The following is a 25,090-nucleotide window of genomic DNA, read 5'->3' as shown; positions in this document are numbered from 1 at the left end:
GATTGGGGCCACCAGAAATTCTCCATAAACACTTTTAAGGAAACTCTCCTGGCCTTTACTTGTTGGTCTCTCTTGTTTTCTTTTTAATGCAGACTTCGTAAGCTCTTCTAAAACGGTACCAAACGTCCCTTTTAGCTCTTTAAAGGAACACTATAGGGTCAGGAATACACGCCTCCCTTGCTGAGATTATCAGAATTGACAATATCAGACAATCCAATACTTTGCCATAAGAAAGCATTAGGAGGCTAATGGGCACACGCGTCAAAACACCGCTCTGCGCCAATCAGCATCTCCTCACAGAGTAGCATTGAATCAATGCATCTGTATGGTGAACATTCAGCTTGTCCATGCAGAGCTTGGAGATTTTTTAGTGCCGTCTGAGTGACTGCCACTAGAGGTGTCACTAGGCAGTAATGTAAACGCTGTCTTTTCTCTGAAAAGACTGTGTTTACATGAAAATGCCTGCAGGGACATACTATACTCACCAGAACAACTACATTAAGCTGTAGTTGTTCTGGTGACTATAGTGTCCCTTTAAGTATATATTATTTTTCATGTATGCACATTATTTCAACAGACCGAACCATTTACTTATACTTACCGTACATACTGATTACGTCAGATGATTGTATTACTTTTGACTCGCAAAAACAATAAATACAAAAAAGTTGTTACATAATCTAGTTTCATGATAATACAAGTGTTTTTTTACGAAGGTTCAGTCAATTTTTTATATATATATATATATATTCTACCAGTAAATATACAAATTTTAGAATGTATTCTGAATATAGTAAACCTGTTTTGAAATATTTTTTTTTAAGCTTGCTTGCCCTGATTTATTAATGCTAGGACATAGTTGTATATTATCTTTTTCTTAGTAGCCGAAATCAATAGTGCATTTTATAATATGGAGCCAGCAGGTGAATTGGCCACCGCATAAGTAATTGTTTTTATTTTGCACTTAATTTCAGTTGATATTAAAATGTTAGTATTGTAATATATTGAATTTCCTTAATTTATGGTCCACACTAAATAAAAATCATATCATTTAATTTAGTAGATTGGCCTCTGTCTTTCAGGGACATTCTTTGGATCCAATGTTATTTATTGTCTAAAACTAGATATAAATCAAAATATTTGACTTGATTTGTGTGTTTGTATAATTTATGTCTGTGTACTTTTTTCTTTACCTAACCCACTGTCTGTTTTTTGCAGATGTGGTAAAACCACACAGATTCCACAGTTTATACTTGATGCTTCTTTACAAGGGTCTTATGACCACGTGTCCAACATCATCTGTACACAGCCTCGTAGGATATCTGCCATTTCTGTTGCTGAACGTGTGGCCCAAGAGAGAACAGAGAGAGTCGGGCTGTCTGTTGGATACCAGATAAGACTGGAGAGTGTCAAGGTGGGCGTGTGTCTGGTCCGAGTCTTCCACTAATAGGCAAAAAAAAATCCAGCCCAAATTACTTATTCTATTCTATATTCTTTGTATAGTTTTATACAATATGGTTTTCTGTTTGATCTTTGACTGCATTTGTGGTTTGTCAGTAGACTAGAACTACAATGGTCCTCTTGGGTGATGTAAATCGGTACAGTTCAAAAGAGCTTGTTTTGGAAATTGCATAATTTAGGTTATTTGTTCTACACCGTATTGTAGTTTAATGGAAATATTGTAATACATGCAATATTAACTGATTCTTTCATTAACCCCGTACTTTTAGTCAGCAGCTACCAGGCTGTTGTACTGCACTACTGGTGTGCTTCTGCGGAGGCTGGAAGGAGATACTACACTGCATGGTGTCACCCATGTCATTGTGGATGAAGTTCACGAGAGGACCGAAGAAAGGTATTTGGTGTTCTGTTGCTATGCTATTAAAATACGGGGGAACTTATCTAACCTCATCTAACACATTCTCACGTTCTCTACAGTGATTTCTTGCTGCTAGTATTAAAAGATGTGATGGTACAGAGACCGGATCTTAAAATTATGTTAATGAGTGCAACCCTGAACGCTGAGCTCTTCTCACAATATTTCCATGGTTGCCCCATGGTACATATACCAGGTAAGATTTTCCATCTTTATACATTTTTGTAAAACCCTATCATGGTGCTCTAGAGTTCCTTAAGCACCAACTAACCCCTTACAATCAATAGAAATTCATAATCTGCACTCTAAACATCAAACATGTTAAATGACACAACATAAATATAATTTAAGAAACTTGTGCGAGCAAGAGTGGAAGAATTTGCTGATAAATTCAATTGATACAACATTTAAAGCCCTCTCGTACATGTAACATAATGACACAAAACTACATTCAAATATTGATAGTGGAAATCTTATCTTTTACTTCCTGTCAATGTGTTTTTTGTATGTAGGCCTTTTCTTGACCCCATCAATGTTTTATATATTCAAGGTCGCACTTTTCCAGTTGATCAATACTTTCTAGAAGATGCCATTGCAAAAACTAGGTAAGACATATATTTAAGGCATGTTCTGTAAGAATTATGCAAAATTACATTCTTAAGGAGAGTCCATATAACATTTCCCTTTGTCTTTTTTCAGGTATGTGGTGGAAGATGGTAGTCCATATCATCGTTCTACAAAGCTTCCTCCTGGAAAGTACTCTGGACAGAAGCAGAAAGGAAAGAGTTATGGAGACTTGATGGATGATCTGGATCAGGCTATTAACTCCTCATTAAGTATCCAGGAAACCACAGTGGTGAAGGACTCTATTCCAGACCAACAACTGAGCTTTAAAGAACTCTCCACTCGTTATCATAGTAAGCTGGAATGGATAGCTACGTACTTTTTAACTGTGACCGTGAAACAGTGTTAGAAAATGTCTACATCTGTAAAGATCCAATAATGTTGGTGATTCTTGTCCGTAGACAACTACAGCTTAAGGTTGCCATTTTGCAACACATGCGCGATAGCCTCCCACTGCATTTCTGTTGGGAAGGATTGAATTGGATGAGATTGTCAAATGTGATGACCTCAGCCAAGGAGGAAAGGCTAACTGTGATGAGACCGGCGCAGCGTTGGAAATAAAATGAGTAAAAATGCCTTTCTAACGAGGGGGCTAGGGGCGCTGAACACCTAAACAGCGCTTTTGCAACTACAGTGTCAGGAATACATGTTTGTATGCCCACACTATAGTGTTCCTTGTGTCCTTTTATTTATAGTGTTTGCAGTCCCCAGGCACCATGCTTCCTTTTAAACTATCTTTAAACTATTTCTAATGTTTTAATGCTAAATGAGAGTCCCTAGTAGCCCATTCATAGTGTGTCCTGCTTGAGGAAGCATTAGCCTGATTGGCCAAGAGTTTCAGTTGACCACTTTCAGCCTATCTCAGATCCAAATGCTGGTATGAATTTGTACGGGTAGAAGGAAATATGTAATCTCTGCTTCTGCCATACCCCCCCCAGTCGACCCCCTTAGTTATGAGTCACACACTCTTGAAGCATTAAAGTCCAACCATGCTCCCCTGCTAGGGGCACTACCTCTTGTAATCACCGCTACCGCGGTTAATACACTGTGAGAAGCGCTTTTGCACTTTATGCATCCGATAATTACTATATGCTCAATCGTGATTACATGATCACCTATGCTATAATATCACTAGACTATGTCTGTTTTGCTATAAATCGCTCCCAGCATAATCCTTAGGTGCACATTGGACCCCATGGCTATTTACCGCTATAACTATTCATCATACTTGAAGTGACGTATCTTACACAAGGCAAACAAAGCATTTGCCTTGGGCGGCACTTTGCAGGGGGGCGGCAAAAAAAGCCGCCCTCAAACACCCAAGCAGATCCCTTGTTTGCCTCGTGTCCTGGGGGGTTCAAGAGCAGGCCGGCTCGGGGTGTTGGGGGAAATGTGTGTGTGTGTGTGTGTGTCTGTAAGTGTGAGCGTCTGTGTGTCTGTTTCAGTGTGTCAAATCAGTGAGTGTGTGTGTGTCATTGTTTGTCAGTGTATATGAGGGTATGTGTCTGTCAAGGAGTGTATGCATCTATCAGTGAGTGAGCGCCTGTCAGTCAAAGTGCGGCCTTGACAGGAAGGGGTGGGGAAAATTTTAATTGGGGGGTGCCTTGCACCGTCCTGCCTAGGGCAGCACAAATCATAAATACACCACTGCATACTTATTAGTCATATGCCTTGTTCCATGTCTCTTTCATTTTATTTTATTTTAAATGGTGCATGAATCCTGACTTGTATGCTTTGTGATGTTCCTTGATGATGTATGCGTATTTTGTCACTCAATGCCATATTGAAATTGATGCACCAAGAAATTAAATAAGTTAAAAAAATAAATAAAAAATGGTCAAAAACACGGATGGAGGGACAGCCCTAGAGTGGAAAGACCCAAATCTAAAAACACAAAGAACATATCGGACAAATAAGCATCATTTTTACTTTTTCTATTTCATTCTGCAGGTGTCAGCAAATCTGTTGTTAAGACATTATCTGCCATGGATTTGGATAAAATAAATTTGGAGTTGATTGAAGCCTTATTGGAATGGATAGTGATTGGCAAACATTCATACCCACCAGGTGAGTACCCATCGCACACTGGAGTAAAATAGACCTGCTAATCAAATAAAAAACTGTTCACTTGAATGTTGGGCTTCAATGACCACAAGCCTTAGGCTGGTTGTGAGGAACACAGATTCTCATGAACTATCATCATCATGTACTTCTATCTCTGCTTTTAAGCACATTTAGCCACAGAGATTGTTGTGGTATACCATGTAAAATCTACATATTATGAAAAAAAGACATGCATCCATCAAGTTCAGACTTTTTCACATCTGCTTTTGCTGTTCATCCACAAGAAGGCAACAAACAAGTGTAAAGTGTTTTCCAATTTGCAATAAATTAGGGGAAAAAACCTTCTCAACCCCAGAATGGCAGTCAGATCTCTCCTTGGATTAAGAAGCTGTTACCCCACAAATTAAAAATTATATTCCTGAGTATATGTTATGGTTTTATGCAAGTATTCATGTTAGGTTTTTGCAAGTATTCATCTAGTTGCTGTTTAAACATCTGTACAGACTCTTCTTCAGGCAGAGAATTCCACATCCTGATTGTTCTTACTGTAAAAACCCTTTCCTTTGCCTTAGACGAAATCTTCTTTCTTCCAGTCTAAACGCATGACCTCGTGTCCTGTTTATGAATATATTTCCAGACAATGGTTTGTATTGGCCCCAAATATACTTGTATAATGTTATCATAACCCCTCTGAGGGTCCTTTTTTCTAAACTAAAGAGATTTCAATATGTTAACTTTTCTCCATAACTAAAATGTTCCATTCCTTTTATTAATTTTGTAGCCCGCCTCTGCACTTTTTCTAGTGCCATATTATCCTTCTTTAGAACAGGTGCCCAAAATTGCACAGCATATTCAAGGTGATTTAAAAAAAGGCAACATTATATTTTATCCCCAGAATTTGTCTTCATTAACATTGGTTCATTCCAGGTTTGTGTTGTCTCTGTCAAGACTGGCAGAGGTATGTTTAGACAAACTATATTTCCATGCTACTTTGTAAGTCTTTAGTGATGCTTAAACATCATCAGGAAAACACAGGAGCTGATCTAGTGTGTACAGTCAAGTTTTCACAATCCACGTGAAACAATTTGAAATCCAACACACATTTTTGTGATAATTACTGTCTCATGGTGAAGGTAGATGTAAGGTAGCAGGTAATAATGCACATGTTGATACAGTTGTCTGTAACAAAGAATCTCACAGCGCTATTAATGTCAATGCTAAAATCCTCATTTCTGTTTCAGGTGCTGTTTTGGTATTCTTGCCTGGGTTGGCAGAAATTAAAATGCTTTATGAGCAGCTCCAATCAAATGCCTTGTTTAGTAACAGACACAAGAACAAGTAAGTGTGTGTGTGTGTGTGTGTGTGTGTGTTGTTTTTATATGTGTGTATTTGGAAGTTTGTCTGGAAAAATGTATTCTTGCTGCTTCAGACTAATTTACCAATTCATTTCTGGCAGGGAGCTACTCTGAGCCATAACTGGAAAGATACTTCATTTTTTTGATATATTAATAAAATGATATAGCTGTAGCAGCAATAAAGGTGTCTAAGCCAAAACCAATATGGCTGCCAGACTGTGCCACCTTTTACCTTCACATACTGCACACAATAATACATATGCCCTATCTCCAATTTCAATAGTTAAAAAAAACCAAAAACTATTAAATAATAATCACACTAACAGATTAAAATAGTTATTAAGCCAACTTATTGCTTGACTAGCTAAAACTTTGAATAGCCATGGTTAAATTTAGTTTTCACATATTTCTTGTGATCACTGTTATTTTTGCGTAGCTTAATGGTATTCATTCTATCTACTTGGGAAGAATAAAAACTCTGGCTGACCCTTCAGGGAATAATTACTGAGCTATTGTAATATACAGTAGCTGGAGCATTATTCGCTGATAAGTGGCCCAGCCATATTAGTTGTGTGGGGGTTGTTTTTCTTTTTCTCCGTAAACCAACCAAAGTAACATTTCTACAGATCTTAAATGAGTTGTTCACTGCAGTCTTTTTATGTTAATTCTGCTAGGTGTGTGATTTATCCTCTGCACTCATCCCTGTCCAGTGAAGAGCAGCAGTCTGTTTTCATAAGGCCGCCTCAAGGTGTGACCAAGATAATTATCTCCACCAATATTGCAGAAACATCCATCACTATTGATGACGTGGTATATGTCATTGACTCTGGAAAAATGAGAGAGACAAGGTAAGTGTGCGATATAAATGGTGGCTGTCAGCTCAATAGCAGATTATATTCTAGTGGACGTGGTGAGCATAATTTAAAATGTTTTTTTTTTTTTTTTTTTTACATATTACTTGTCATCTAAAATGATGTAATTCAGACCTGGAATAAACTCCCTAAATCAAACAAGTCAAGTGTAAAAATGGTGTATAGCATTTATCCTGCAAATTTTATTTATATTGGTTCATTGAAAAATTGTTAATAACATTAATTTTGTTCATATTGGGAATCATTTCCGCAAACTAGTAAACTCTCTACAACTTGTGATGAAATAAACTATCTTCTGGGCAGAAAGCCTAAAACAACAGCTTCCAGTTGCCGAAACTGTTTAATGAGGTTGTCTCGATGATGTAAATAATTTCTTGCTCCCTATTTAAAGTATTGCAGGGTTGTCATATTAGTGGGGGGTTTGGGGTCAGAGCATCTCCAGAACGGCAAGTCTTGAGGGATGTTATCAGTATGTAGAGATACGTACCTACCAAAAGTGTTGCAAGTAAGGACAACCGGTGAATCGGCATCAGGGTCATGGGTGCTTAAGACTCAATGATGCACGTGGGGAGCTAGCTCATCTGGTCTGAGCACACAGAAGAGCTAATGCTGAAAAAATTTATGCAGGCTATGATAAAAAGGTGTCGGAACACACGGTGCATCTCAGTTTTCTGCATATCGGGCTGCATTGTCGCAGACCAGTCAAGCACCTTTAATGGGGACGTGAGTGTCAGAACTGGACCGTGTAGGTATGGAAGATGGTTGCCTGGTCTGATAAATCTTGTGTGCGTGTGCGTGGTTTACTTGAGGAAGAGATCATAGCCGCATGCACGAAGGGAAGAAGTCAGGCTGGTGGAGGCAGTATTTTATGCTCTGGGCAATGTTCTGCTGGGAACCTTGGGTCCTTGCATTCATGTGGATGTTACTTTGACACATACCACCTAGCTACAGACCTCGTACAACTCTTCATGAAAATGGTGTTCACTGATGACATTGGCCTCTTTCAGCAAGATAATGCACCCTGCCACACTGCAAAAAATGTTCAGAAATTGTTTGAGGAACATGAAAAAAAAAAGCATTATTATTATTATTATTATGATTATTATTATATTTATAGAGCGCCGTCAAATTCCGCAGCGCTTTACAATGGGTGGACGAACAGACATGTAGTTGTAACCAGACAAGTTGGACACACAGGAACAGAGGGGTTGAGGGCCCTGCTCAATGAGCTTACATGCTAGAGGGAGTGTGGTAAAATGACACAGAAAGGTAAGGATAGTATTAGACTAGTGACAGTTGCAGAAGAGGAATCAGTTGGGAGCTATTAACAGTTTTATTGATACGCTTTTATGAAGAAGTGTTTTTTTTTTTTATATATATATTTTATTCAGTTTAGAATAGCATAATCAACTTTTCCAATATATTCAGTTAAGTAAAAAACGTGGGCATATTAATATCTTAATGGGTATGAAAACAGTAATGGATGTAACAGTAGGGATCAATAGAAAGGTGTTGAGCAGTCTCTGTTGTCTACTTGCTGTTACTCTGTGGTCAATTGCGGACCATAAGGAGCTGTGCCTAGTTACAGAGTCCTGTGGGCCAATGTGCCATGGTGTGTTGCAAAGGGGTTTCTGTAACTCCTTCTGTCTCTGTGTGGTCCCCATCACTTGTCGGAGCTGGTTCTCGCAGCCTTGGGCAACGGAGTCAGCCTCTTGATTGCGCTGTTAGTCGGCGCCTTGTGCCGGCGTTTGTTAATGCTCTCTGAGTCCCCTGGGTTTTTGGTGGGAGGTGAGGTCCCTTGCTGTGGCACATTTGTCAGGCCGGCCCTTTGTAGGAAGAGCTCCATGTCATCCCCCGAGGTAAGTGTGTGGCTCTCTCCCTCAATTTCTGTGAGGAGGGATCCTTCCATGCCCCAGCGGTACCTGATATTGGCGTCTCTGAGTTTCTTGGCTATAGGTGCAAGTTGCCTCTTTTCTGTGAGGATGGAAAATGGTGTATCCGGATAGACAGCTATCATGTGGCCCTCAACTGATACCTTCACCAATTCTCTGGATTTTGTCAGTATGGCAGATCTCACGGAGATGTCTCGGGTCAGCACGATTACATCTCTGGGTGCTGCCGCAGACTTCCGTACTCTGAATGCCGAAGTGACCTGTGGTAAGTCAGGGTTGTTGGCAATGCCCATGGCTGTCAGGAGGCTGTGGGTATAAGGCAGGAGCTGTGTGTTGTCCACTTTTTCAGGGATGCCTCTGAGGCATAGGTTTTTCCGCCTGTGTCTGACCTCCATTGTGGTGAGTGTGCGTCTCATGTGCTTAATGTGTGAGGCAAGCTCCTGTATGTCCCGGCTTGCATTCTGTATTTTTTCGTCCCTGGAGGTTTCTCTTGTTTCTAGGCTTTTAACTTTCTGCCTTACCTCCTCCACCTCAGTCTGCACTTTCTGGAGGTCGTCCCTCCAAATCTGCCTTATCTCAACTAGAAGCCGTTTTATGTCGCCTCTCGTGGCAGGTGCCTCATCTTCCTCAGACTCTGTGATGTAGGATCGAGGAGATGGCAATGAGTCTTCCTCTTCCAGGGAGGCTTCAGATGCCTCGGGTGTGCAGCAGGCTTCGGGCGCCATCTTAGGTCTCTGTGAGTTCACAGGCCTCTCGAAGGCTGACCTGATGTCAGGCTGTTGGGGCTTGGCTGGACCTTGGTGCTTCTTATTTTTCTTCCCCATTATCTCTGCTGTGGGGGTGTCTGTCTTTCGGGTAAGATTTCCACAATTTCGTGTTTTTTTCCCCGTGTTTTACTCTGGGTCTGAGCGGAGCTCCGTGAGAAGACGTCCGCCCTGTTTTGCTGTCGGCCACGCCCCCCCGAAGAAGTGGGTTTTTTAACGTTTTTTTGAAGGAGTGGAGACTGGGTGAGCATCTAACGGAGGAGGGAAGCGTGTTCCACAGGAACGGTGCAGCCCTCGAGAAATCTTGAAGGCGAGCATCAGAGGTGGGAGTACGGACAGAAGATAGACGGAAGTCTTCAGCAGATCGTAAGGGACATACTTGTGTATAAGGGAGGTTAGATAGGTGGGAGCAGCATTATGTAGAGATTTGAAAGCAAGAACCAGAATTTTAAATTGAGCTCTATATTTTATAGGAAGCGAATGTAGGGACTGACAGAAGGGTGAGGCATGGGAGGTGCGGGCGGACAGAAAGATGAGCCTCGCCGCCGCATTCATTATGGACTGTAACGGCGCAAGTTAGGAGCACGTAAGACCACTGAGAAGCGGATTACAGTAGTCAAGGCGAGAAAGGACAGTGGAATGGACCAACACCATAGTCGCATCTGGCGTTAAGTAGGGGCGGATGCGCGCAATGTTTTTGAGATGGAAATGACAGGATTTGGCGATAGATTGAACATGAGGCTTGAAGGAGAGGTCGGAGTCAAAGAGAACACCTAGGCAGCGAGCCTGCGTGGTGGAGCTGATGGTAGCACCGTTGACTTGGAGGGAGACAGACACAGGAGTAACAACACTTGAGGGAGGAAAGACCAGAATTTCAGTTTTGGTCAAGTTTAGTTTAAGGAAGTGGGCAGCCATCCAGTTAGAAAAAGCAGAGAGGCAGTCAGAGACACTAGTCAAGAGGGACGGGGAGAGATCAGGAGAGGACAGGTAGATTTGCATGTCATCTGCATAGAAATGATATTGGAAGCCAAAGGAGCTAATTAGTTTACCAAGGGAGGCAGTATAGATGGAGAACAGTAGGGGACCAAGGACTGAACTTTGGGGGACACCAACAGAGAGGAGTTGGGGAGAAGAAGCAGAGCTAGAGAAAGAAACACTGAAAGAGCGCTGGGAGAGGTAGGAGGCACCAGGATAGAGCAATATCTTGTAGACCGATATTGCGGAGGATGAGAAGAAGCTGTTGATGATCAACAGTGTCAAAAGCCGTAGACAGGTCAAGGAGAATTAGGATAGAGTAGTGACCACGAGATTTGGCAGCGAGTAGATCATTGGATACTTTGGTCAGTGCCGTTTCCACAGAGTGCTTAGCGCGGAAACCAGACTGAAGCGGGTCTAGCAGAGAGTTGGACTCGAGGTCAAGATTGGGCTTCTTTAGAATTGGGGTTACAGTTGCATGTTTGAAGGGCAATAGAAATATACCAGAGGAGAGAGAGAGATTGAGAATTTTAGTGAGAGGTGGAGAAAGAGAAGAAGACAGAGTACGGATGAGATGCGAGGGAATTGGATCTAGGGAGCAGGTGGTGGGGCGGGAGGACTGGAGCAGAACAGAAACCTCTTCCAATGTAGCGGGTGCGAATGAACATAGAACAGCAGAGGGAGGGAAGTTATGGGAAATATTGTAAGGGGAAGAAGAAAGATGAGAGATCTCTTCTCTGATTGTAGAGATCTTGTCAGTGAAGTGAGTTGCAAAGTCTGAGGCGGTCAAGTTAGTAGGTGGAGGAGGAACAGCAGGGCGAAGAAGAGAGTTAAATGTGTGAAATAGTCGTTTGGGTTCGCGGGAGAGTGTGGTTATGAGGGTGTTGAAGTAATTAACTTTTGCAGAGGAAAGAGCCAAGCTGCATTCAAGGTATTATCAATTTTAGATCTTTTAAACTAAAACATCTAATCTGATGATTGCTTCTTATCGCATATTTAGGTATGACCCATGTAAAGGTATGGAGAGCTTGGAGGATACATGGGTTTCACAAGCCAATGCTTTGCAGAGGAAAGGAAGAGCAGGACGTGTGGCCTCCGGGGTCTGTTTTCACCTCTTTACCAGCCATCACTATGAGCATCAACTGTTAGAACAGCAGCTGCCAGAGATCCAGAGAATTCCTCTAGAACAGTTGTGCTTGAGGTATGGCATATTTGAGGAGAGATTTATATTGGCTTTTGTATAGTACAAAAACTCACCAATGTAAAATCATTCTTTAAAAATTAAACTAAAAATAACTATTAATTAATGTATACTGTATTATAATTTTTTTTCCAAAATTACCCTTTTTCCCTGAAGAATAAAGATTTTGGAGATGTTCTCAGAGTGCCGTCTCCAATCAGTTTTGATGCAATTAATAGAGCCCCCACGGATAGAATCTCTCCAGGCTTCCAAGCTTCGTCTTCAGGACCTTGGGGCTCTTACGTCAGAGGAAAAGCTTACCCCCCTTGGGTACCATTTGGCGTCTCTCCCGGTTGATGTGAGAATCGGGAAACTAATGCTTTTTGGTGCCATATTTCGATGCCTTGATCCTGCTCTCACTATTGCGGGTAGTCTGGCTTTTAAATCTCCTTTTGTAAGTATTATTGGCTTGATGACTAAAATAATTCACTTCAATAAAATGTGTGTTGTTGACTTAAACAAAATGGTATCCACGAAAACATTGTTTTTATGTAGAACTATATTGGTTGTAACTTTTTAAAATCCTACGTAAAAGTGATACTTTTTTTTTTTTTGAGTTGGTGGGTATTCTCACATCTCCGAATTGTACACAAACCCTTATCTTGCATTTGTATCAAATACTAACATAAAAGGATTATTTTCAGACATGGTAATAACTGTGCTGGTTCCAGACTGTTTTCAGATTTAAGTGGTGCGACCGTGGATAGCTTTTTCTATAAGCTTTATTTTTTTGTTGTAACACGTAATTCCTTCACTGCACTATTAACATAGTTAGGCAACCTGGGTTGCTAATAAATATTTATTATAATTAATTACAATGAGATTACAATGTTTGGATTTTTTTAGTAATTCAAACTTTATTTCAGAAGAGCCTGGTTATGAAGATGCACATAATCAAACTTTGATTTCTTGTTTTTGGTATTGCCAGTCAATGGAAAATCTAACCATGTTTATTAGTCGATTTTTAAGGATTGAAGTGATAAAAATCAAAAATGTTTTGAAAATGCTAAAATTTGCACGAAGACCATTATATAGTTGAAATTTTTCAACATAGATCTACTTCATATACTTTGCTTGTTGATGTATCATTTTTTAGCATTCGATTTTTATTTATTTAATTATTATTATTAGGTCTGTCCCTGGGACAAAAGAGAAGATGCTAACAAGAAAAAGCAAGAATTTGCTATAGCAAGCAGTGATCATCTGGCCCTTCTTCAGGCTTACAAGGTAAATAAAAAGTGAAACCACCTCACCGCTTTGCAGCGAACTGAATATATCAGGGCCAGCTCTCCTTATGTGGATCTTAACATAGATATAGAGAGGTATACACACACAGCACGCGAGTGAAACTGCGCTCCAGGACAGTCTTATATCCACAAGATAGCATTCACTCACAGGATCTCTTAATTTATAGTTTAAAGTGCTCCCCCATTTAAAAAGTGCAAGACCAGAGGAATAACGTTTGTCCCCAGCTGGGACGTTTTTGTTTTTTGTTTGTTTTTTTTAAATCTTTATTTATAATTTCATGCATGTCTATTGGAGACAACATACTTATAGGGTATATGCTTGTATAGTTATACAGTAAAATATTTCTTGACAGTGGTGCAAATATACAATGATCATTGAAACATTCCATACCGGGTTACACAAGACTGGTCTAGCCAGAGCAACTATGAACAGTAATGGGAGCTTATCCTTCAGTATACATTAGTTTACTATTCTGGTTTTGTGATGTAAGGACAATCGATCCCTCTCGAGGGTGTGTCTTCGGCCTCTGGGCTATCTCAGATATTAGTTGCTATCCACATGTACCCCGTTCATTATCTCTGTGTATCAATATAATCTATACATTTGCGGCCTGTGGCCTTATATCTGTGTCTTATACACCCTATCAATACATGAACAGTTTTATGATATGACCCGAGAGTGGGTCAGGGTGAAAAGTAGAGAAGTTTGGTAGGAGAAGAGAAGGCAGGGAGGAGGGGGGAAGGGGCAGGACGGGGTGGCGTCCGTGTAGAATGGGCATCCATGAGATCGGGGTGGCCGGCACCGGTGGCCATCTCCAAAAAGTGTGTACCTGAAAATTCGTCACTGTGTCTGTCGTTCTCAACGATCGGTATAGTCCTCCCACGGCTCCCATGTCTTGATGAATAGAGGGTATGTGTCCCTTATTTGTGCTGTTAATTTATCCATGAGGTGTGCCTCTTTGATGTTACGGATGACTTTTTCCATTTGTGGCATATCAGTTTGTAGCCAGGTATGCGCCAAGGCTCGCCTTGCGGCCAGGGATATCTTATTGAACAGTCTTTGTTCTTTGTTGGTCAGGCAGTCTACTGGTCTTGCTATCAGGAAGGACCACGGGTCCGGGGTCAATGTTTTGTGTAGTACTTCTGTCATAAGGTGGGCTATTCCTTCCCAGTATGTCATCACTTTGGGGCACGTCCACCACATGTGTATGTACGTACCCTTCTCCCCGCACCCCCTCCAGCACGTGTCAATAGGTGTTTTACCCATGCGGTACAGTTTAACCGGTGTGGTGTACCACCGCATAAGTGTTTTATAGCATTGTTCTTGATGGAGTACACAGATGGATGTTTTTGCTGCTGCTTCCCAAATATCTTGCCACTCTCCCCCCTCTAGTGTTTGTTGTAGGTCGGTTTCCCATTGTGTGACATAAGTGGGAGTGTATGTCTTATCAGTTGGTGCGCTTAGTTGGGTGTAGAGGAGGGTGATTAGGCCGGACATGCACAATTTTTCAAAGAATGTTGGTCTGGTATGAGCAGCCTCCCTCACTTGTGTCTTACCCGCAAAGTCCCTGAGCTGAATATATCTGAAGTGGTCCTTTGTGGTTAATGGGGCTAGGGTGGTGAGCAGCTGGGACGTTTTTAATAGCATCCGCTCAACTACAAAGATGAATAATGAAAACAGAAAACCTGATTTGTAAAATCAATATCCATAGACAGGTAATAATGAAACTTGCAGAACAATAATACTATATGTTTAATCCATTAGATTCTGTACTGATATAAAATACATTTTTATCCCCAGGGATGGAGTTTGGTCATGAAGGAGAGTTCTCGAGCAGCTTATCAGTATTGCAGAGATAACTTCTTATCCATCAGAGTGCTGCAGGTACGTTTTATATAATTTATATAATTAAATTGCAAGATTCGGTTTTTCGTGCTATTCTTTGAATATGCCTCTCATGGATTAGTATTTACATCTGCATTTTAATTTAGAAGTATCCTCTTTCATGTGCTAATCTAGCTTCTCTTCCGAAATTAACTTCTCTTATCTAAATAAAAACTTTATTAGAATATTCCCTTTTTTTTTTATTTTTTATAGTGTTTGGAACACAAATATGTTCTAAAACAACCATTTAGGTGGTCGGGACCCTTTACTTCTGCTTGGAAAAGTGATTTGCTCGCCTTTGTCCAGCACTGCTCAGGGCACTTTGCGTCTGGCCCCGCCTCCTTGGAAAGTATTAGATTAGCTGAGATCATCAATTATGATGATCTCAACCAAGGAGGCGGAATGGGGCAGAGCCTAATACCGCCCTGGTCAGTCAGCATTTCCTCATAAAGATGCTTTGATTCAATGGGCAAAGTTCCAATCCAGAGGGTGAAGAAACTGAACGTCCGTGCTGCACACTGTGCAGCACTGCCCCAGGAAGCACCTCTAGTTGCCGTCTGAGGAGTGTCCATTAGAGGTGTTCCTAGGCTGTAATGTAAATACTGCCTTTTCTCTAAAAAGCCTGCAGGGACTGAGTACAAATTCATTAAGCTGTAGTTGTTCTGGTGACTATAGTGTTATTTAACTTTTTTATAGCTGAATCTATTAATTACCCATGACTGCTTATACAGAGCTGCTCATAGCTCTATATGAATTTTCATATATATTGTATCCTATATTTGCTATTAAGAGTTTGCAATGTATATAACATTCCAAGCAAACAATAAATGTCCTGCATAAGTACATTACCAGTATACATTAGTAAATAGTGCTAGCCAAGCATTAGGACCTTTTTGTGGTTGCATGCGATTTGGTTTGCAGAGCTGCAACAGAGCAGGTATGAGCGTTCCGATTCTGCTTCTGTTTACGATTTCTTTGTATTTCAGGAGATCGCCAGCTTAAAGAGACAGTTCACTGAGCTTCTGTCTGACATTGGGTTTATCAAGGAAGGTTTGCGGGCCAGAGATATTGAGAAGAGGTGGGCTTACAAAGGAGATGGTGTTCTGGAGGCAACTGGGGAAGAGGTAAAACAAGTTTCCAAAAACACGAAAGGTGAAGTCTAGGTTAAATGTATAATTTTCAGTGTACTTCAACAAGTCGGCTAAAATAAAATTAAAAACACCAAACATAAATTTTATATTTTTGATATCTTCTAGCTAAATCCCTAAAATCATACCTGTTCTGGAGTTCAGCGGATTTGCCCTGCACTATCTTTCTTGTTCTTGCTGGGCAATGTTCTATTAAATGCTTCTCATAGAGCAGTATTGTAGACACAGTGAGCACATGTGAAGCTGTAAAAAAAATATTTAAATACTAGATTTTTTTCCCCCAAATACAATTTGAATAAATATGAATAAAATACAAATTTTGTGCGGAAATAGGTCCCAAATGTGCCTGTCTGAAGAGGTAGCCTTGTGGGTTTTTTTTTTTCCCTGAGAAGTTGGAAGTTTTAATTTCTTATCTAATTTCATTCTGCAGGCTGCTTTGGATTAGCTGTCAATTAAGAGAGCAGGAAATAAGAACTTCTAAAGTACTAAACATAAAATAGGTTCCAAAATGAACACTTCTTTTCAGGAAGTGTGAGACAAAAGGCAACTGTTGAATTGATTATGATGAAAGAACTATGTATGTGCAGCATTTCCTCTTGACATAGATATATTTTCATTTATTTGATGGCCTCAATCAGCATAGAACCAGAGTTCTGGGCTGGCTATGCTAAATGTCTAGAAGTTTAGCAGTTGTCATCAGAATGCGTACTGCACAGACACAGCCTTTCCATTTGCCGTGAGCGTGTCTGCTATTGTATGTTGGTTGTGCTGTGTGCGCATGTCTCATGCATACACAATCTGATCCTTCCCCCTATATCTGGCTGGACCCAGTTCTCACTCTGTTTGATTAGAAACGACCTAGCATGAACTATGCATTTTGTACTGGATAGCAATGGGGCAATCTTGTAGAACTTGGGAAGACCCTTTATAACAAAAAATAAATAAATGCACATTTATTTAATTGTATTCTTTACCTAGAGTATTTCTTTACCTAGACAAATAGTCCTTCCGCTGATCCAAATATTTTTAGTATCATATTATGAAAAGATTTTATAAGCGTGGAAAACAAGCTACTGTTATTAAATCTTTATATGTCTGCATGTGTGCTTTGAAGCATGATATTGGCCATTAACTCTTTAAACCAGACGAGATTAACTTTAAATGCGGGTAAATGTAGGTGAATCTTATATTTGTGGATTCTGCATTGACCTATGCTGTGCTTCATTTCTCTTCTGTGCAGGCAAATACCAATGCAGAGAATATCCGGTTAATGTCGGCAATGTTATGTGCAGCTTTGTACCCTAATGTAGTCCAGGTAAGTTCTCATACCGCTGTCTGTATGCATCTATGCAATACTGTGAAGAAATAACCAAACTGCTAAAGACAGAGTAGCCAGAGTTTTCATTTAATTAGGGGAGGGATACAAATGTGAAAAATTAATTTTAACTGCATAGATTGATCCAGGAACTGCATTTAGATCATAATATAGAGGATATTATCACAGTGGTAAAAAGAACACATTGACCAGCATTACTTTGTAAAGAGTGAATTGTCCATCTGTGAAAACGAGTGCCTAGGTGATGATGTCTATAGATAGCGTCAGTATACAGAGTTCCTGTCTATAGAGACACACTGGTGTCCATGAAGAGGCTGAATTTTAGTATATCTATAGAGCAGCAAGCTTTGCTGGTACCTGTATAAGAGAAGTCCATTGTTCCTAGAAAATATTCTAGAAATGTTTTGTTCAACTGGATATGGATTGAGGTGTCTCCCTTTAGTGGGGAAATAGATTTTACAAAATTGACATAATTGTGGATAGGAATGTTTAATTTTAAGCTTCCAAAACTGCTGTGGTTTGTTTCTGTCTAGTACTATATCATTGACTCAATAAATCTAGTACTACAAAACCCGTTGGAAATATATCATTTGACTTTTCAACAATTATAACGTCTTTCCTTCAGTAAAATAGAGTATTCCATTTCACCACTAGAGGGAGCCACGGTGAAGCATGTTGCATTCCTGTTGTCCCATGTTGTTTGTGCAACACTGTAATGTTACTGCAGTTAGTGTCACTGCAAGGGTTGTGAGTGATAAGGGGGTTAGACTATCCATGTAAGTTGAGGGAATGTCTGTTCTCAAGATGCTGTGGAGTGTTGCTCTAACAGGCTGTTTTCTGGACGTTGGTTAGAATTAATATTTAACTACTTCATGTTTGAATTATACTTTGATTGCTCTTTTTTTTATATATATAAATGTATTTGTCATGTAGGTGAAGACTCCAGAAGGCAAATTTCAGGTGACCAGAGCAGGCGCGGTGAAAATGCAGCCAAAAGCCGAAGAATTAAAATTTGTTACAAAGAATGACGGTTATGTTAACATTCACCCATCTTCAGTAAATTACCAGGTCAGACAAGTTTTCTTGAAGTCTTTGATTATTTATAATACATATCACAGTGAGTTACATTAATAAAAGTGTTACGAACAGGAAAAGTGGAGCAATGTTCTAAATTTGAATAATCTCCACCGAAACCTTAGGTATTCAGGTGAATAGTTTTTTTGGAAATACTTCTATAAAAAGCCACTAGAGTGTCCTCTTAAAGGGTTACTCAAACCAAAACAAGTGTTTTCATTAAAAAAATGTTTATTGTGCCCCTTGATGTGCTTGTCTGCCTACCTCCCTCTATGTATAAATAAAAGCATAAAGGCCCGGTTCTCCCTGCAGCCTAATCCTCCACGGATGATGTCACACCAAGCGAGGTCAACATTGGCAGCACAGGGGGTGTGGCGCCACTGGCTTTCTGGGCTTAGATGCCAATTTGTCACAGGTTGTTTACATTACCCACTCACCGTTCCAAGTTGTTCTAATGGTATCCCAATGATGTGGCTGAAAGTAGGCTGCAGGCTTCAAAAAAGTTGGCACCTTAATCACTTCAAATCAGTTAAGGGGTCACGGTACTTGGAGTAAACTTTAAAATAATTTTTAAACCCATCTCCATTTTTGATTTGCTTCTTAGGTGAAACATTTTGAAAGCCCGTACCTGATATATCACGAGAAGATAAAAACCAGCCGTGTGTTTGTTCGGGATTGCAGCATGGTATCAGTCTACCCTCTTGTACTCTTTGGTGGGGGACAAGTTAATGTTGAACTCCACAGAGGTGAATTTATGATTTCCTTAGATGATGGATGGATCCGTTTTGCAGCTGCTTCATATCAGGTAAAGATTCCTCTACATTGAATATTCTATTGTGATATGTGAACAGACAATTCTAGAATTTGAAAGTAAATTTGTCATACACAAATCATGTGGATGACAAGCTTATCTTCAAAATGTACCAAAAGGCTGTGATGCTTATCTCTTCGCTTGGTGGAGGACAAGGTGTAATTAAAATCAAAATGTCAGTAATGGCCTCAGGATTGAATTGATATGATTCAATCCTATGAGGCCATTATGAGGAACATTTCAAGCAGCATAACAACTAACAAGTTTGAAAACTTACATGAGATTTGCTGGGTGCCAAAAAATAAATTAATCCGCTGTGGCAGAGGAAAGTTACTATCTCAACAAAAAGCTGTATCTATGTGGTGGCTTGCTCAAATAGGGAAAAACATCTGTATTAGATATCAAATTGATACACACCAAAAATCTTCCTCTCCACCAAACGCGTTTCGTGCTAGCCTAAGCACAATTATAGGCAATTATAACACTAACACGCATGCCTTATTAAAGCCCCATCATCAAAGTTCAATTAAAGAAACCGCTGAATACTAACCCCCAGTATACCAAATATCTACAGTGTTTCTTTAAAGTGACATTGCTATAGAAATAAAAATAACATAAAAAAATTAAATATATCAAAAAATTTAAAAAGCTAATCAATTTACCATAATTAAGTGGAAAAACAATAAGGCACTCTGACAAATCTTTATTATTTTAAAGAGATAAAGCAAAAGAGTGAAAAAGACACAGTCTCTCAAATACCTTTAAAAAATGTTTTAAAAAAAGTTGAAAAGAGACCTAATTGAAGTGGTCTTGGTGCAGTGTCCCATCCCTAAACATGTAATTATTGCCATTTTTAATAAACTAAAAACCCAGACAGCCACTAGAGGGACTTCAGGGTTTTTAAGTAACTTTTGGTCGCCCAGATGAAGCTGGACGTCCTCATGCTATGCATTGAATAATATTTTCCTATGGGGAATCCTAATGCGAGCACCTCCATTGCCGCGCATGCCCATTGTCTCCCCTGCCGGCTTACAGGCAGGGGGGAACCGAGACAGTGCTGAGGGACATCGGCGTTGGGCCCAGGTAAGTGAAAGAATGGGTTATTAACCCCTTGGATTTGCACCGGGGGGAGGTAGAGGCTTGACGGAGGAGGAAACTATAACAGTTTGTTTTCCTGGCACTATAGTTTTACCTTTTAAAAACTAGGAAGCCCTTGGGATTGAACTCTGAGTTCAGTGTCCCATGTTTTGTTGGCTAATTTATTTTTGTGTTTGTGTTAGGTGTATGAATATGTAATGTGTTATACTTACCTATGACTACATGCTTAGGGTAGCACAAAACGCATTAGGTGGAAAGAAAGCGTCTCTAGTGTGTATTAAATTTTTGTGTCTAATAAAGAGGGTTTTCTCGCTTAAGCAAGACCCCACCTGGATACACTTTCTTGTTCCAATACTAAGTTTCCTCTGATTAATTTATTTTTTACTGCTTGTGCTGTGGACTGTGTTGCTTGCTGGAGATGTGGCTTTGCTGGGAGGATCATGGTAACTCTTGCGAGGTTTAGCGCCTTTGTTTTAATATGTTACTGGGCACTTGGTGTCTATATTTTTATACTTTTCGTGCTGGTCACTTTCTGCACTGAGAGTTGGAAAATCTGGCGTGAATTTTCTGTTCTGAGCTAAACCCTGCAGGGAAAGCGAAAAAGCTGAGTGTCAGCTGATCGCTCTCGGCCAATGAGGTAAACAGTGCACTGCTGGGCATAGCTCGATGCAGAGTTTCCGGCTGTCATAGAGGGTGTATCTGACACCATGAGGGCCCAGGTAAGTTGTTAAACCAGTAACAAACTGACCACTTAAGTTGGGTACGAATATGGTGGTTAGTGTTCCTTGAATAACACATTCCAGTAGTTGGTATATATATTCCTTTACCACAAGGTCCCTATTCTTCCTTTTCTTTTTGAGTGGAAAAGGGGGTTGTTCAAATTGTTTTTTCTAGTGGTATTGTCACCCTATGCTCACAATCTGTTTCTCTTCCTTACTCCTAATCTGGTCTTCATTTTCAATGTATTGCTCCGCCTTCTGTATTTACCTCCATTTGACAAAAGGCAGAGCTACTCGAGTCAGGTTTTGTCACTTCGCTAGCAACAGCTTGTGGAATAAGGCATTGACTCGCTCATTCCGAGACAATATCTATGGAGGCTCCTGTAGTCTTGCGGGGTCCTCTATACATCTCTTTGCTGTACTCTCATGCATGTACGAGAGTACGGCACTGATGTGGGCTCCTGTCAGATGAAGTGCCAGGAGCTTAAGAGGAAACCTTGGATGCTGATGGCAAATGTTCAGACAGACTGGCTTCACGTAAGTAAAACTCACCTCCCCTTGCATCCCAAGGCCACTGGACAAGCAGCTAGGTCACCATTCAGGTCAAATTATGCAAAGCCCACAGAAGGTGACAGAACCACTTCTAGAATTTAAAATTTGTAAATTTAAATTTCTAAATGTGCTGCAAATATACATTGTGGTGTAAAACATGCTAATAAGGTTAACAAATTGAAGACAGAAGATGAATTAACCTTTTTGTGTGTGTGTTTTAATTCCCTTGTAGGTGGCAGAGTTGGTAAAGGAACTACGGAGCGAGCTTGATCAGCTATTACAGGATAAAATAAAAAACCCAACTATGGATCTGTGTACCTGCCCCCGAGGATCTCGTATCATTGCCATGATTGTTAAGCTTGTCACCACTCAGTAAACCTTCCAATGCAGTCTGAAGTTTTCAGTGCTTTTTAATCCTAAACCAAACAATGTGAGCAGAGTATGAGTTGTGCCTCTGCTTGCACAACTGACTTAGAAATATTGAAATAAATCATATTTATAAGAAACTATGACTGCAGGGATAAAAATGCCAAGTCCTATGCTACTAGAAAGGCCTAATAGCTACTTTCCACTGCCAGCCTTGTGTATACACGGCACATTTACCAGGCGTGAATTTCCAATGGAGAGTTTCATCCCTGTTCTACTTGTAATGTTAATACAATCAAAATGTTAATAAAGGAAAAGTGAACTGTGGAGCAGAGGTGTTTGGGACATGCAAACACAACTTTTTCAGTTCCTTGAAAATTTTGCAACTCCAGTCAAGTGCAAGTGTGTTTTCTCATGTCAAATTGAAGGCCTCTGTATTACACTTTTTATTGTAATATTTTAATGTCATTTTTCTAATATTCCTTTCTGGTTTACCAAAAAACACTATGCAGATTCAGTGGTTTCTGTTCATGTTTTTTTTATTATTGCTTAAAGAAAATAGCTTTGTTTGTTTGTTTGACCCTGTCTTCATGTAGAACAGAAACTATGGGCGGCAGTAATTATTTTTGACAATTTGCAGAAAGTGAAAATAAAAAGTCCATTATTTGGCTACTGCCAAATTTGATTGTTTTGTAGCACGTACAAACATTATACCCAGTGAGTCCCTGCACATATTTAATCTATTTTATATGCTGCATAAAAACAGGTTTGCTTTAATCAGAAACACAAAACGCATTTTGCCATTTTCTAAACTGGTTATACCATTAAGAACTAATAATTATCATTTGCATGGCCTTGGACTCCTTTCACTACGGAGCTAAGCAAGAATATATTACATTAACTTTAGCTCTGCGTATATCTGCCATCTTCCTAATGTGTTTTTTTTTTGTTTTTTTGGTATGCTTTGGGGAAAAAAAAAAAGTTGGAGTTGGATCAATTCCTTGGCGCATAGGTTTTTTTAGTTACAGTACCCACAAAGCGATATGTAGTTCAAAATACTCTGTAAGCAGTTCTAAGCCATTACTGTATTATTAAATGAATTTCAAGAAAGGTATGAAATATAACGGTTGGACTGTTTTTAAAATGTATTTATTTATTTTTATTAATGTAATGAAATTTCTTTTTGCAAACACCACAGGAATCCTGGCTTCTAAAATATTAAAATATGTTTATTAAAATAATGTAACACTATTGGGTTTGAGATGGGTTAGATGACAATTGACTAGAAACTTGCGATTTAGTTGAGTGAAACATTTTCCAATCATGCCCTTTGGTGATACATTCATGTGTGTTAATAGATTTTCTAGGGAGATGTCCCAGTGGTCCTCGACCCTTTCCAGCAACATACCCAAAATTACAGCTGTGTCCTTCATCAAGCTATTGCTGTCTAAAATTAACATTTATTATTAAAATACTGTTCTGGTAACATGCTCCAAATACTGGGACACGGTTTAATATGCTATTTCTAATGAATATTAATGATAAACAGTCAGCATAGTATCACTGAAACACTAGTTTTATCCAGGTGAAACTGGGAATAAGCTTAATTTATCTTATTTTATTGTATATAAACGATATCACATTTTTTACATAACAAAACAAATATTCACTTAATAATAAAATCAGGAAAAATCATTTCTATGTAACTTAATTATATTCATGGTAGAGTTTAACTTACAAAACCCATAAGCCAGTTAATTATCTAGATGTAATGCATCCATCTGATTTATCGTTGCCATTAAATGTTAATACAAATTACATTAAATACTGCCAGCAATGTCTAAAACATTTTCAAAGACTTTGCAGTGGCAAATGTCAAATGCATTAAAGGAACACTATAGCGTTCGGAATTCAAATGTGTATTCCTAATGCTATAAGATAAGGCCAGGGACTAATGAAAGTATTTAGAAAACTGGGCAGACTAGATGGGCCGAATGGTTCTTATCTGCCGTCACATTCTATGTTTCTATAGAGCCCTAGTCACCGTTTAGGTGACTGGGGCCCCGAACAGCAGCGAATAAGTAAGTAATTAACCATTTATTTGCTTACCTTAATCCGGCACTGGTGACCTCGCCTCCATAGACGTCAGCTTCCGAGTGGAGACGAATACGCGGCCAGAGGCATTCATTACTCCATGCTTTCCTATCGGGATCTTATTTGACGCTGGACTCCGTGAGGATGTCCAGCGTCACATAAGTGCGATTTACTCAGTGTAAATCAAGGGAAATGGCCTTTAGTGGCTGGATTAACTCTGCAGTGTAAACATAGTAGTTTCTCTGAAACGGTTTTCAGCTGCAGGGTTAAAACTAGGGGGTTGAGCTGAAGTGGTCTGGATGCCTATAGTGGTCCTTTAAGGATTCAAGCACAGAGTGAAATATTTTTTTTGTTAAATGTGACTGAAAAACAGCACCTAACAATTTATAGAAGGGGTACCCAAAGGGTAGATCCCCAGATGTTTTAAAACAGTTTCCATGATGCTTTGTCATTCTAAGCGCATGCAAAGCATCATGGAGTTGCAGTTTTACAGCATCTGGGGATCTACCTCTTGGGCACTCATGATTTATAGTATGCAATACCAGAGGTGTAAATTGCTTTCTCAAACCTAATGGAAACAGACTTTGGAAATGTATCTGTACATTAACAGGTAATTACATCAGAAGGCATTTTATATTGATGCTAACATTTTCAAAAGATCGCTGCATTCTTTTAAAAATTCAACTTAAGTACTGGTTGCATTGGACCATATTTAGAAGAAAAAAAAACACGTACTTTGTTTACTTTTTTTTTTTTATTTAAGGAATACTGCATTTTATAGCCGACTGCAGAGATTATTCTGTGTAGTTTGTGCTAATTGGCCAGAGATTTAATCCTAACTGGATCTCAATTGGCTAAAAACTGCAGCTACAATTCAAAATGGTATGAATAAATATAGGTTAGTCATCTAAAATGTATATAGGCCTGGGTTGATCACCATGTACAATATCCAATAAATTACATTCATTACTATATTTAAAGAAGGGTGGATTTGTTTGTGTTTTCTATTCCTAGGATCACTGAAATAAGTGCATATATGTGAATATGATACTGATGACATGGGTACAAGATTTCAACACATCTGAGTTTTCCACAACA

The 25,090-nt window shown here is 39.5% G+C and overlaps 1 protein-coding gene across 2 annotated transcripts in view; it reads left to right on the top strand.

Moving 5' to 3' along the window:
- Positions 1–22,375, top strand: part of DHX57 (DExH-box helicase 57) — a 34,067-nt gene extending 11,692 nt beyond the window's left edge. For both annotated transcript variants that reach the window (XM_063443625.1, XM_063443624.1), the window contains exons 8-24: positions 1,219–1,414; positions 1,731–1,855; positions 1,939–2,072; positions 2,427–2,481; positions 2,576–2,793; positions 4,451–4,567; positions 5,806–5,902; positions 6,594–6,767; positions 11,423–11,623; positions 11,780–12,056; positions 12,794–12,889; positions 14,711–14,794; positions 15,781–15,918; positions 17,183–17,257; positions 18,212–18,346; positions 18,957–19,157; positions 21,765–22,375. In XM_063443625.1, coding sequence (XP_063299695.1) covers positions 1,219–1,414; positions 1,731–1,855; positions 1,939–2,072; positions 2,427–2,481; positions 2,576–2,793; positions 4,451–4,567; positions 5,806–5,902; positions 6,594–6,767; positions 11,423–11,623; positions 11,780–12,056; positions 12,794–12,889; positions 14,711–14,794; positions 15,781–15,918; positions 17,183–17,257; positions 18,212–18,346; positions 18,957–19,157; positions 21,765–21,908 — 2,467 coding nt within the window. In that variant the 3' untranslated portion in view covers positions 21,909–22,375. The remainder of the gene's footprint in view (positions 1–1,218; positions 1,415–1,730; positions 1,856–1,938; positions 2,073–2,426; positions 2,482–2,575; positions 2,794–4,450; positions 4,568–5,805; positions 5,903–6,593; positions 6,768–11,422; positions 11,624–11,779; positions 12,057–12,793; positions 12,890–14,710; positions 14,795–15,780; positions 15,919–17,182; positions 17,258–18,211; positions 18,347–18,956; positions 19,158–21,764) is intronic.
- The last annotated feature ends 2,715 nt before the right edge of the window (positions 22,376–25,090 follow it).

The sequence above is a fragment of the Pelobates fuscus genome, chromosome 2 (genome assembly GCF_036172605.1).
Source record: "Pelobates fuscus isolate aPelFus1 chromosome 2, aPelFus1.pri, whole genome shotgun sequence".
Classification (NCBI taxonomy): domain Eukaryota; kingdom Metazoa; phylum Chordata; class Amphibia; order Anura; family Pelobatidae; genus Pelobates; species Pelobates fuscus.
This window is presented reverse-complemented; position numbering and strand designations above follow the sequence as displayed.